Consider the following 15115-nt stretch of genomic DNA (forward strand, 5'->3'; position numbering starts at 1 on the left):
AAACCCATGTTATAACCCTCCACACTAAGTGTTGGGTGCATTGCACCATGAGTTCAGCCCACTTGTAATAGACATGCTCATTTAATGAGCTTGTCTTTAATGTTTCTTATCTTTTCTTCATTATGTACAAAAGTCACCATGAGTAATTGGAGTGGTTGGCTTAGGCGTGTCCAACATGCTGAAGGAAGAAAGAAAAGAAAGAAGCAAAAGCAAGAGTCATTCTGCTATGGCAGAGCTGAAGAAAAGAGAAAAGAACAAGCAAGGCCATTCGGCCAATGAGAGCTGAAAAAGGAGATTTTGGTTGAAGCAAAGTCAAAGTAAGTGGCGTGCATTTAATGTGACTTGATGAGAAGAGTGTGAAAAGAAGAAAAGAGGAAAAGATGAAGAAATAAAGGTAGAGGCCATTCGGCCATTTGGGCAGAGGGAAAAAAGAAGTGAAGTCCCATAGTTTGGTGTGGACTAGGCGCAGTCTTGAAAACCTGCGTGAGTGAGAGCAAGCAAAAGAGAAGAGAAAAATAGAGAGAGTAGGAGAAAATACACGGTGAGAAAGAAAGCAGTGAGTGAAAAGAAAAAGAGAGTTTTTTTCTTAAGTTGTATTTCTAAGTGTTGTAATCTCTATTTTATATAGTGAAATTATTCAGAGTTTGTCCCGTAGTTTTTCCCTTCAAGGAGAAAGGGTTTCCACGTAAATCTTTGTGTTTTTTGTGTGATTGTGCTTCTGCTGTGCTTACCAAAATTTATTTACAGTTATATAGAATTTTTCCCAACACTAAGCTGCCAATTATAAATATTTCATTAGTTATATTTGAACAAATTCACTTTTACATACCTCTTCCTCCTTTTAATCAAGTGAACATCCCATGTAGAATATGGAATCAATAAGCACAAGCATGAAGCAAACAAATATATTCAAGGAGAAAGGGTTTCCACGTAAATCTTTGTGTTTTTTGTGTGATTGTGCTTCCGCTGTGCTTGCTAAAATTTATTCACAGTTATATAGAATTTTTCCCAACACTAAGCTGCCAATTATAAATATTTCATTAGTTATATTTGAACAAATTCACTTTTACATACCTCTTCCTCCTTTTAATCAAGTGAACATCCCATGTAGAATATGGAATCAATAAGCACAAGCATGAAGCAAACAAATATACTGGAGTAAAACTATGAGCCTCCTCAATGGAAGAGCGTTGGTCAGCAGTTGCAACAAGTCCTCGTTTTGTCTCTTGGATAGCTCTCAATAAATCATACTTTTTGTTCTCTACCACAAATTCAGATGCCTAAAAGACCAAACAAAGTCAATAATTATGCAAAACAATGACTAAATATGAAAAAAATACATGGGAAAATATACTTTTCCACTCTAAACTTTCAACCCATTTAATAATTTCTCGGTAAAAGACCTGTAAACTCATTGTGAGACAAGTCAAGAATTCTTAGCTTAAAGAAAAACACCCCACTATTGTTATGATTTCCTATAGGTCCATGGAATTTGTTGGATTTCAAGAGAAGAACCTGCAGATTGCTAAGAGCTTCAAAGCAATAAGGAAATAAATCATTAATCATGTTGTTTCCGAGGCCAAGAACTTCCAGATTTGTACAGCTGATAAAAGATTTTGGTAATAGCGCTTTTAAATTATTGTCACTGAAGACAATAGTTCTCAACTGATTACTCTTTGCAAATGCATCAGGTATGGTGCCCTGGAAATTATTCATTCCCAAATTCATCACCCTAAGATAATAACTAAAGTTACCTAAACATTGTGGAATCTTGCCTTTCAAACTGTTATTATTAGCGATATCCAAAATTCCAGTCAGTCTATTGTCATTCAGTTGAATTGACTTTAGAGATGTGACTTCCGAAATCTCCGTGGGTAATTCCCCAGATAAGCGATTGTGTCCTGCAAGTAAGTTTACAAGAGACTTGCGTTTTTGATATCGGATGTAATTGGGCCTTCGATATCATTGAATGAGATATCAATCGAGTCTATGTTCGGTAATCCCAAGATTCCAATAGGAATATTACCTGAGAGCAAGTTCTGATTAGCTACAAAAATACGTAAAGTGGAACAATTGGCATAGCTTGCTGGAATTTCACCGGTAAGATTGTTTTGCAACATTGCAAGCCCCCACAAAGACCTTGCTTGCACATATCTGCTGGAATTGGACCTGTAAAAAAATTCTCACAGACGTCAATGACATTAGTTTTAGCCCACGAGCCAAGGTTATGAGGCAGCGGACCAGTGAAGCTGTTTCTATATAGAGAAAGGGTCACAAAGCTTCGTGAACTTGCCGAACTCAGCCGGTACCTGGCCAGATAGCTCGTTTTGATATAGTTGCAGATTAACCAGGTTATTCAAGAACCTCAACAAACTCAGAACAAACTCAATTGAATGAAAATAAGCTCATTGACATCCCAATTAGATAGGCTCTAAGCCCAGTGTGGGATTCAAAACTATAAAATTCACAAAAATCATAATACTAAGATTTTTTATACTATTACTATATAGCAAAATTATGAAAGAGACAGAGACAGAGACAGAGAGAGTAGATTGTTGAGGAGGCTTCTTGTATCTGATCTTTGAGCGTTTGGCTAGAGAGAGAGAAGAAGTAGTTTAGAGGGTTTAACGGCTACTGTGGTGTCCTTAAATAGCCGTTGATATTTTAGTTTGAATGAAATGGGCTTATGGGCCTCATTTTGACACCGACTTTGTAGGGTGTTACTGTGCTTGGGCGGCCCACGACCACGTCTTCTAAGGGTCCAAACTCCAAACTCCTAAGGGGTTGTTTGGGATTAGGCTCAAACCCAAGGTTGGAGTAGCTCTCTCTCTTTCACAACTCAAGCCCAACCCAATCCAAAGGCAAACCTAGGCTTACTTTTAAACATTAATAAATAAATAAATAAATAAAAATTAAAAAAGGTGGTATTCCAGTATTTGACCAAATCATTCAACATCTTGCGCATGATATCTTGAAAACCTCATAAATCTATTATATGGTGAATGGAGCTTGAAATATTTGAATTTATGGCACATCTTTCAAGTTCATTAATCTTGCCTCTTAGGCTTCAACAAATAAACCCAAATGACTAAATCCAAAAGTAGTTTGTATTTGTCAATAATAAAATATAATAATGCTTTTGTTGAGTGCATTAAGGTGTGGCTTGCGGCTGTGGGGAGGGGTAGGGTCCAAACTTCTTCATAATTTCTAATATTAACCAATAAAGTTGTCTAAGCTTTCTTCTAAAAAAAAAGTTGTCTAATCTTAAAATGTGGTGACGACATTTTTCAAGTGAATTCATCACGACTTCACAAAAGTATTCACTTTTTAACACCGACAAATAATTCGTTGGGCCAACTTTTCATTATCTTTGGAAAAGTACATATCTATGTTCATTTGCAAATACTAAAGCCAAAAAAAGAAGAAAAAAAAAAAGAAGGTGTTATTGGTATGAGTATGACTTGATATATATTTCAATACGCTAAAAAATTACTGCATATGACACCAATATCAAGCATTCTAACTCTTATTATTTAGGTTGAAATTCTCTATAATATATATATATATATATATATATATATATATATATATAATTAGTTTACCATGTTTATTGAAAGAAGGGGAATTAAAAATAAATGTTAAGTTACAAAACGTTCCCTTCATGTATGATGTACAATGCAATAGAAAATGTCGTACAAAGTCCATTTACCCAAAAAATAATAATAATAATTAGCAAAATAATCTAGTTTTGAGTTGGCTAATCATTGCAACCATGTGTTATTTCTGCCGTCAAATTCCTCAAAGAATGATAAAGTCGTAGTTTCAAGTTCTCACTGGTAATTTTTTGAGTTGGCTCTAAAATTGATGTTTATTTTCTTTTTATCCAATAAAATTAATATTTGTTTTCTTTTTATATTAGAAGATTACTTAATTTCATTTCATTTCATTTCTTTATAAACTCTAAAGTAAAGCTAAATTCCACTTTTCAAAATAAATAAATAAATAAAGTTTAACATTGAAATTTGTCCAAACAATATATCTTAGTGTATAGTGTATGCAACTACAAATATTTCATCTATTTTCCCAAATTTGGTGTTCAGAAATATATATATATCCAATCAAATAGAAATCTCACACCTTCAAACGATGTGTCAGCAACCAACATGCCCTACAAGTTCCTGATCTACGGTCACAGCAGTTGAATTGGCTTTTTATTTGGCAAGCTTTGCCAAGTTTGGCATCAACTTTATATACAACTCTAGTCACAAGAGCCACAAGGTCAATACCATTCAAACCAATATTGTTGGAACACTCACCTTGACTGACGTGTGCAAAAATAATCGCATTTTCTTAATTAAATAAATGCCATTACAAGTATTTTAAGTCTGATTTAGGTCATCCACTTGGGTTGACTCTTGGATTCAAGAAGAAAGACATGCCAAACTTTTATTCCAAGACTAAGGACATGGCGAATTTAAGCCTTTTTTCTTTCTTTCTTTTTTTCTTTTTTTTTTATTATTATTTTTTAACTTGTAATTTAATTTTGGGTGACTTTATATAAAATGGCAATATAGGTGTGTATGAATTTTTTTTTTCACCAATAATTTTTGGGATTTGAAGGCATAATTTTACATATTTCACAATTGTGTGTGTGTAATATCGGTTCATCTAGGCATTAAGATCAAGTTTGCACCATGGGAAATTGTTTTCAATGTTTGAAAATTAAAAAAAGCAATTTTCAATTTGATACTAACACAAATATTAATGACTTGTTATTAGTTGTCTCCCATATTTCAATAATTTTTCTTGTAAAAGTTTGTATTATTTAGTATTCTGTTTTATAGACAAAATAGAAAAACAATAATAATGATTTAATCATACTATATGTGTCTAAAAATTTGAAAATGATATGATATAATAACTAATATAGATAGACATGTTTCATACCTACTCAAGAATGCAAATACTGTTTAGATAAAATAAATATACAAATATCATTCAATTTTTTTTTTTTTTAATTCCTTGATTGTGTGTTATTAGATTTTTTTTTTTCCATTTTATTGAACTTTGTTTTATTTGTTTCAAAAACAAATAAATTTTGAATAAGAATACCATATTTTAAATCAATTTTTTCTCATATAATAATAAATCAATTATTATCCTAATCCGAACCCAAAAGTTAACATCACTAAATTTTGGAGATATTGTAGGTTACAATACATGTTTGTGACAAATAACATTTATGCAATTCTTAGAATAAGAAACGGTGAAGTCCCTCAGGATGGTCTTATAGCCAAGTTACATCAATTTTGAGGACGCAATCATATCTTTTGGTTAGTTTTTTTTTTTTTTTTTTTTTTTTTTTTTTTTTTTTTGATGGGATATCTTTTGGTTAGTTCATACCATAAAGATGTTAAAACTTAAATAATATATATATATAAAACGATGGATGCTTATTGTTTTATGAATTTTTTTTTAAAAAAAAAGGAATTTAAATTATAAAAAGAAAATTTTAATATTTTGTTAAAGCAAATCCTAGTTTGTGTTTGAGCTGTCTGTAACATATTGCCTATCATTGCCATTTAGATCTAGTGGCTCCCATTGCTTATCCTTCACAAATTTTCTAGTCGTAGTTTCACAGTTGTTAAAACAAGAAATAATTATGTTTCTTTGGACATAGGTGATACTTCTACACCCCCACAGAAGGACAGATAAATGGTAGTACTTATCCATGGGGTCCATCTCTTAGGCGGCAGAAATCCGTTTAATGGACCTAATAAATTTTCCACCACAAACATAAACAAATAATTTCCATAGAACATAGTTTTATGCAAGTAGTTTCAAATAGGACGAAGTCCGTCAGATTGATTTGAAGATATTTCTTATTTAGTGGTGTCATCCATATTCATTTATTCATATATAAAAAGCAGTGTTATGTGCAGTAAAAATTTTACCATATTAATGTTATTTACTGATGTATCACCAATCAAATGAAGTAATTTAAATATTTAATTATAAGTGGTTGTTACATTAATTTGTAAGTTTTATGTTGTTATGTATTACAAATTTTACTATATTAGTCTTGTAAATTGACATGTCACCAATTAAAAGAGGCAATTTAAATATTCAATGATGAATGGTTATTACATCATTTGTAAGCTTTTGTTAAAATTGTAACACTTATTTCATATATGGATCTGATTAATGTATGCTCTTAGACACACATTAATCATCCATTTTTAAAAATATTTTATAAGGAATTGAAAAAACTGTAAAAAAAAGTTGGTAACTTTTTTATTTTTTCATAAAAAGTTTCTTAAAATTGTTTATTAATATATGCTCTAAGATATATATATATATATATATATATATATATATATAACATTTAATGATGTTTTTTCAACCGTTAGATCTTTTAAAAATTTACGATATAAAAAATGTGTAATTTTATAAGAGTTACACCAGGTTTAATTTGAACTCATATCCCTATTACATTATTTTTGTTTAAAAAGTTTTAACCTATGACGTCGGCTTTTAATGATAGTTATTTATTATCAGACGAAGACATCAATTGGTTTTTGATATAGGCAAGAATTAAAATTCAAATCTCTTATTCAACCATAAAAAACTTTAGCAACTAAACTAACTGAAATCTACCTCCAATTACATTATTAGAAAAGACACGTTACTGATAAATAAACCATATGTTAAAAAAAATACATGAATGAATATTTTCTTGGCCCTAATTCAGAGAAAAATTTGTCACACTCACATTTATGTATGAGCTGTATGCAATGAATCATTACCATTAAAAAGACCTTGTGGCTCCCATTGCCTGTACTCAAAATATTTTCTAGTCCTTTATTTTAGTGAGTGAGAGAGAGAGAGCCATGATTGATAATGTTGATGAATGATGATGATCCCAAGAGATGGTCCCACCAAAAAAATCATTCTCAATTTCTCATCACAATAATCTTGTGAACAACCACCGCTTGTTCTGCACGCGTGGCCTCTAATCAGCCGCCAGCTCTTATCCCGGACACGTGTCGCTCATGCGTTGGGCTGGATTCTTTTTCTTCCTTCTTGTTATGTGGTTGATTCGTTTGCGTGGCTCATAATGAAAGCTTTGGAGTTGTAAAAGTCGGTGGAGATTTTGCCTCGCCATCAGTTTTTGTGTTGTTGGGTCCCACACTATGATGGTAACTTTTACGCTAGTCCCATTCCAACTGCCATGCCACAGCCCCCTTTTTTTTTTTTTTTTTTCTTTGGTTTTGTAAAAGTGGAAATTACTAAAATCACCTTTACTAGGATAATCTCGTTTCTCGTGTGTGCCCGCCCACCATGTTCGATGAATTTCATTATTCATTTTGTTTTTGTTTTAACTTTATCCATCCTTTCCAAAAAAAATAAAATAACTTTATCCATATATTGTATAGTAGTACTATGAAACTTTGCTTTCAACATAATTGAATAAATCCAATTGTATTATTATTATTATTATTATTTTTATACCTTTCTCGGCCTTATGGCTAAGATCAAGTGTATTATCTGTTCTTAATTATTATTTTTTGAGAGATAATTACAATATGTTGCTAATTCTACAGTTTGAACTATATTCTCTCTTAAACCTCCAAACATTTTGTATATAAGAAGGTGCCAATTATTATTATTATTATTTATTATTTAACATTGCTTCATTTTTCTCCTCCCTTTTCACTAGAATTTTTAATATGAGCATATGAATGCAAGTGTAACATGAGCCATATGTGTTAGGGTGGAATAAAACTCCTCTAACCAACTATGTGCATTTAAAGCGACATGTGTAGTCATGTTTTGTCTATCCCTTTGCAAAGTAATCAAAATCGAGATGTACTGACTTGGAAAGAAAACAACTCCCAAACTTTCTCAATCAAGTCTGCATATCAAGTGGCCATCAGGTTAAAGGAACAAACTCGGATTGAACATTCCACAGCTAGCAAGGATCGGACTCACTGTAAGAAAATCTGGAAGCTGAATGTGCCCCCAAAGGTTAGGAATTTTATCTGCGAGCTTGCTTCAATATTCTGCCTTCCAGGGAAAGTCTACACTGGAGAAGGGTGAAGGTGGATTCTCGCTGTAAGCTGTGTTGCTAGCAACCTTTGCAAGCCGGGAAATATCCAAAAATGCCCGAATGAAGCCACTGATTTTTTTCTTGTTGTTTCAAATGCTAGTACAAAGATTATCTACACTTGAACTAGAGAAGTGGGCAGTGGTATCCTGGAGGATTTGGAATGCACGTAATAAGGTTTATTATGAGAGAGTTCAAGCCCACCCCAAATCCCATTTTAGATGGGGCTATTGGATTCTTGCATGAATACCAGAACCTTATGGCTGCACAAAGGAACTCTTGATAAACATCCAGATTTATGCAATTGGTGTATCGGGTACTACATCTGTCTTGAAGTGTAGCGTGTGTTACTGTTGGTTCTTTTGGCCTCTGCACTAGAACTTATCTTGCACTTTATTTGTTAGACTTGTAGGTTGTAGCATGTTGCACTTTATTTATTTGTCTCTCCCCTAAATGATCCCAGGGTCTTTACTTACTTGTATACAATTATATCAATAATATCTCTATCTTTTATCTCAAAAAAGCGACACTTGTGTTTTTAAGCAGTCATGCAATGTAATACATGTTTATGATTTTATGAGACCCCACATAATATGTCGGAGAAGATTTATACAAACCATTTTGGAGGAGAACTTTGTCCTTTTATTACTTGAAATCTAGTTTTATGAAAATGAGATAGCTTGTCAAAACTTCATGATCATTTACTATAATTTAATTGTCAATATAAGTATTTAATCAAAAAGGAAAAAATTAATTATGATAATTTTTGGGATATTAAATTTTGTGAGTTCATTGTTTTTAATTTATCCTTATTTCCATTATTTATAAATAAATAAACTTCAAAAGTAAACATTATTGATTAGAAACATTAATTAGTTTTGGAGATAAATGAGAGAGAGAGAGAGAGAGGAATCCCAAGTGACATCTTGTTATTTATAAAACATCATGTCAAATTCATTCATGTAAATTTTATGCATAAAAAGACATGGAAGCATCTTGTTACAAAGTATTATGTGATTGATTTAATGTTTTTTATTTTGTTTTTTGTTCCTTACATAAGGAAATTGTGTCCCAAATAGTTAACTAGACTATTTTACTTGTTATTCATGAAACCTTTTTGCAAACCCTCATAAATCAATAGTATGGTGAAAAGAACATGAAATCTATGTATTTACAATACATCTTGTATGTAGTGTAAGGGAAACCTTTTTTTTTTTTTTTTCCTTTTGAGCAAAAAAGAAACATTCTTTTAAAGTAATAAAATAAAAAAAAAATAAAAAACTTAAATATTAGGGGGGGAAAAAAATCCATCCCTATCATATTGGTAGGGCGCTGAAGGGCAAAATAGGGAAAGCAAAAAAGAATCCAAAAAATCCCCCAGAGGCAGAGAGTGCTTATGTGTCGGGACATGAGACGCGATTCAAATGATGAGGACGTCTTCAAATTCTTCCACGTGTCGGTCTTCTAAGAGTCACTCCAACTCATGGTCGAGAATTGTGGCACTTGCGGTTGGTAGTAGTAGTAGTAGAGCCAGATATTTTGCAAGACTGACCACACATATATTATTATTCTATTTTTCTTTGTCCTACTCTATTTTGAAGATGTCAACATGTTCATTTTTTTTTTTCCTTTAACAAATATCACCCACTCGTTCTTGTAAATAAGTCTCTCAATCCCATTCATCAAATTTTCATTTTACATGTGCCCCTAAAATCAAGAATTGGCAAAGTCAAGCTAGTTGGGGTAGTTTAGATTAATAAGAATAGAAGAATTAGAGAAAATGTGTGCTTGGATACGATATTAGATATATTTAGGTTCTATTTGAGAAAATTTTATTTAGTTAAAATTAAAAACTTTTTGTTCATTTTTTTCCTTTAACAAATATCATCCACTCGTTCTTGTAAATAAGTCTCTCAACCCCATTCATCAAATTTTCATTTTACATATGCCCCTAAAATCTAGGATTGGCAAAGTCAAGCTAGTTGGGGTAGTTTAGATTAATAAGAATAGAAGAATTAGAGAAAATGTGTGTTTGGATACGATATTATCAAATTTTCATTTTACATATGCCCCTAAAATCTAGGATTGGCAAAGTCAAGCTAGTTGGGGTAGTTTAGATTAATAAGAATAGAAGGATTAGAGAAAATGTGTGTTTGGATACGATATTAGGTATATTTAGGTTCTATTTGAGAAAATTTTATTTAGTTAAAATTAAAAACTTTTTGTTCATTTTTTTCCTTTAACAAATATCATCCACTCGTTCTTGTAAATAAGTCTCTCAACCCCATTCATCAAATTTTCATTTTACTTTACATATGCCCCTAAAATCTAGGATTGGCAAAGTCAAGCTAGTTGGGGTAGTTTAGATTAATAAGAATAGAAGAATTAGAGAAAATGTGTGTTTGGATACGATATTAGGTATATTTAGGTTCTATTTGAGAAAATTTTATTTAGTTAAAATTAAAAACTTTTTGTTCATTTTTTTCCTTTAACAAATATCATCCACTCGTTCTTGTAAATAAGTCTCTCAACCCCATTCATCAAATTTTCATTTTACTTTACATATGCCCCTAAAATCTAGGATTGGCAAAGTCAAGCTAGTTGGGGTAGTTTAGATTAATAAGAATAGAAGAATTAGAGAAAATGTGTGTTTGGAGTCATAGTTAAGAATATCATTAAAGACAACATATACATTTTGTGCATGTGGGATAGCTGAAGTTGTCACATATTTAATTTTTGCATGACACATCTAACATGCATTCTATGTGTAGTATAGGATACAAGTTAAATTTTTGTGGTTCGAGCTTAAACATGCTTAATAGACCAAATTATAATATGTTTATATGAAATTGTCCATTTATAATCTGAACCAAATGACAAATATGTAAATTCCATGATGATTTTAGATTAGCATAAGTTGATGCATTTGGGATAACATAGGTAATATATATATATATATATATATATATTTAAAAATGTGAAAGTATATATTTATTTATAAATTAGATTACTTGTGAATGCCAAGTCCATTTTCAATTATATAATTTTTTTAGGTGAATTTGTAAATGACCAATATTTATTGTTATAAAATTTGTAATAACCTTTCTTCATGTTAGAAAGCATATCATTACTAGAAGAAACCATCTAATCCACAAAAAGACATGTAATACAATTTCTTAATATTATTATCTAGTATAAACCATTGGTCACTTTTTAAAATTTTTTTTTTTTAAAATTGTGTTTCAGTCTTAGACCAATTTTTTTTTTCTTTTTCTTTTTCTACCCATAAAACAGTTTGGAAAGACCAAAAACTGAGTCTGTTTGGTGAATAAAACTTGAGAGCTCAGAATTTTTGAACACTTTCAAATCCATTAAATCTACCACTTAAGTGTTCCTTGATAACTAAACTTTATATGGTATAGCCTAACAAGTAATCCAATACGATAAGAACTATGTAGAGCTACACATAATTACATAAAACAATAAGGACAAAGCAGCAAAATTGATAAGATGAGGGATCTTGAGAAGTTCGAGGGAAACGAGGTTTGTGTGGACAAGGGAAGGTGCATGACAAGTGACAAGTCCTGGAAAGCAAAGCAAAAACCAAAGAAGACAAACAAACAATAAACAACAACTTATCAGAAAAAAAAAATAATAATAATTTAAATCCATAATAAATATATGAAAATTAAGGAAAGGACTTGTGTCTGGTCACAGTGCCACTAGATACGTCAAAATATGAACATGTGATCAAGAATAAACATGTGTCCGTAATCCAACGGGTCTAATAGCAACTGTCACCAAACACAAGCCACACCCAAAAATCAATTCCCATTACTTTCGTCATCCATTCCATTCCATTCAAATTCAAAGTTTCTTATCACATATCAGCCATATAATTTATAAACCCACAAAAAACTAAAAGCACAAAAACCATTCAATTCCTTACAATACAACTTAACCAACCCATATAAATAATACGAATCTTAACGTGTTCGTGTTACTAACAAAAATACCATTCATCCTCAAAATCCTCACAGGTCTCTCAACCCCTTGTATATATAAATATACACACACTCTCTTCTCATTTCCATTTCTCTTCCTTGCTCAAACGACTTCTACTACAACTACTACCACTGCTTCACGCCAACAGCCAACTTAACCGTTTTCCGCCGGAATATTCTTTCTTATTCCGTTTACTCTGTAAAAGATGAAGAAGGTTAGGGCTTGTGAGCTTTGCAGCGAAGAGGCTTCGCTGTACTGTGCTTCGGACTCTGCGTTTCTTTGCTTTCGCTGCGACGTTAAGGTTCACCAGGCCAATTTCCTCGTCGCTCGCCACGTTCGCCAGGCGCTCTGCTTTAAATGCGAGGCTTTCTCCGATCATCGGATCTCCGGCGCCGGAAACGATCGTCTCCGGCGGTATTACTGCCTGGCTTGCTCGCCGGAGGACGAGGTCGGTTCCGATTACGATTCTTCTTCTTCGGATTGCGTTTCGAGCTCTGAGTCGTGCGCCACTGGTCCGAAGAGAGTCGAGCTCGAAGATCGGAGTGAGGAGGTGGAGAAGAAGAAGAAGAAGAAGGCCGCGAAACGCAGCGTTTCGAGCTCCGTCACGGAGATCTCCGGCGGCGGCGACGATTCGGTGTTTCCGGCGAAAATTTCAGTGAAGAAGAGGAGGAAGGTGGTGGACGAGAAGGCGGAGGGTATTTTCGTAAATTGGTGCAGGAAGCATGGGGTGAATGGTAATTTGGTAATTCCGTTAGCAACCAAAGCGTTAGAATTTTGTTTGTGCAAATTGACGGTTTTACCCTTCCGAGTCTCCGTGGCGGCGTCGTTTTGGCTAGGCTTGAGATTTTGCGGGGACAGATCGGTGTCCACGTGCCACAATCTGAGAGGTTTAGAGGAAGTTTCTGGAGTGCCAGCTAAGCTGATCCTGGCCACAGAGGTTAAGCTCGCACGTGCGCTCAGAGTCAGGAAGGACAAGCTCGCACGTGACAACACTTCAGAGGATGAGGAAGGTTGGGCTGAGTGCTCGGTTTGAGTTCTTCTCGCACGTGTGAGTTCATGCACACGTGCGTGTGGTGAAATTTAAGGATTATATATAAAATAAAATATATTAGCTTTAGTCCTAGAAAGAATCAAAATTAATTTTTGTAAGTTTATTTTAAAAAAAGATCATGAACGTTTCGTGCAGGGAATCTGACCGTTGGATTGGTTTGAGTTTGTAAGTTTGATTATTGTAGATTAAAATTCTAGACCTCAAACTTGTTCAGCAATAATGGAGTGACTTTAATTGTTTAGCAAGAAAGTTTGAATTATTTAACTTCAATTTTTTGCTTTTGAAAAACGAAAAAAAGGGTTTATGTGGTTGTGGTTTTAGAAAACTAAACGAAAAATTTTATATTTTTAATGGTTTTTATTATTTAGAGAAATGCTATGTATACAATATTTTTATAATAATTTCACGATATATCTTAAATGGTAAGCTATTAATGTTTCTAATTTGTTCATTTTATTAAAATTACATTTCTTTCCCACTCGTAACAAACTAATAACAATTTGTCACATAAGAATTGTTATGAAATTGTGTTAAAAATTCTCGTTTATTTATTATCTAAATTGAAAGTAGAAACCGAGTTTAGGAAAGTTTTTTTTTTTAATAATGGGTTGTTTTAAAAAATAATTATCTTAAAATAGTTTTTAAGAGCATGTTTGGTAATGAGTTTTGGATTGTGTAACGTTTTTATGAATTAACCCTCCATTTGTTTTGAAGTAAAATATTTTTGGGAAAATATTTTTTCATTTTCAAGTTTCTGTTTACAAGTAAAATATGGTCAAATTTGTAATATATTTTATGTTTACCGTAAAACCCTTTATAAAAATTTGTAAAATAATTTATTTTTAAAAAGTTGGTAAAACACTTTCTAAAAACACACAATGGCTTTTCCTCCTTCATTTGGTTCCTAGGTCACTAGTCCAGTGGTTAAAAACATTGCTCCGATGACTCGTGCCGTTGATTCGGTAGCCATAGACTTTGCTCTTGCGATCGGTAATGACGATCTGATATTCAGAGACTTCATTTTAGCGACCGGTGCTAGCGATTTGGTGGAAGGAGACACCTCACATGTAATTCGATGGTTGAAGATGCAGATGCTGCACTGGTGATTAGTGTCGACAGTCTGGTGGCTAGAGATGCTACACCACAACTAGTGCCAAAGGTCTAGTAATTGAAGACGCTATTTTGTTGACTAGTATTGGCAGTTTGGTTACCAAAGATACTGCTTCGATGGTAATCGTCGCCAATCCGGTCATTGGAGTCACTACTCTAATTGTTGGTTTCAGTGGTCTAGTCATTGGTGTTGAGACATCAATTTTTGTGGTTTGCTTGAAAATTTTTACTTGTCATACAAAATACTTGAAAATATCTAATAAGTAGATTTTGAAGAAGGAAGCAAACAAAGTAACAAACTCTAATATTTTCGAACTTATTCAATGGACAAAGTGGTGACTATTCATTCACATTGTTTCCTAAAATTGATGAATCAAATTTAGACTATTTTTATGCGAAGAATTTTCAAGTTTAGCGATATTACTTAGTTCATCATTTTTATGTCTTGTCATAATTAAAATTTAGTTGGATTTGAATACCACTACGCAAAGTGTTATTGAACCATTGGTTGGACTTTGAATTTGAATCACCCAATCACAATTCCAAAGTCTGAGTCCACAAATTGAAATGCAGAAATAAATCGTGTACTGGGGCCTAGCATACGTGGAATTGGATAGGTTATACATAGATATTCCAAGGAAGAGAAAGGAACGTGACCGAAAAGTAGTAATCAAATTTTTAATTAGTATAACCTAAGATCTTTTAAGTTTTAAATAAACTATGCTTCCTTAATTTGTTGTCATACTTGTCATATTCATATTGTTGTTGTCTTTGTTTTCTCATTGCAAAAAAGGCAGCACTTATTTAAACTCCACTAGGACCCATGATCTTTAATTGGAGAC

General features: G+C 32.6%; 1 protein-coding gene and 1 pseudogene across 1 annotated transcript; both read left to right on the plus strand.

Moving 5' to 3' along the window:
• Positions 1-7508: 7508 nt before the first annotated feature.
• On the plus strand, positions 7509-7615 carry LOC126731976 (U2 spliceosomal RNA; annotated as a pseudogene).
• A 4381-nt stretch (positions 7616-11996) lies between these two features.
• LOC126727530 (B-box zinc finger protein 32-like) lies at positions 11997-13433 on the plus strand. Its single transcript, XM_050433224.1, has one exon. The coding sequence runs from the start codon at positions 12318-12320 to the stop codon at positions 13143-13145; it is 828 nt and encodes a 275-aa protein (XP_050289181.1). The 5' UTR covers positions 11997-12317; the 3' UTR covers positions 13146-13433.
• Positions 13434-15115: the final 1682 nt, after the last annotated feature.

The sequence above is a fragment of the Quercus robur genome, chromosome 5, assembly GCF_932294415.1.
Source record: "Quercus robur chromosome 5, dhQueRobu3.1, whole genome shotgun sequence".
Taxonomy (NCBI): domain Eukaryota; kingdom Viridiplantae; phylum Streptophyta; class Magnoliopsida; order Fagales; family Fagaceae; genus Quercus; species Quercus robur.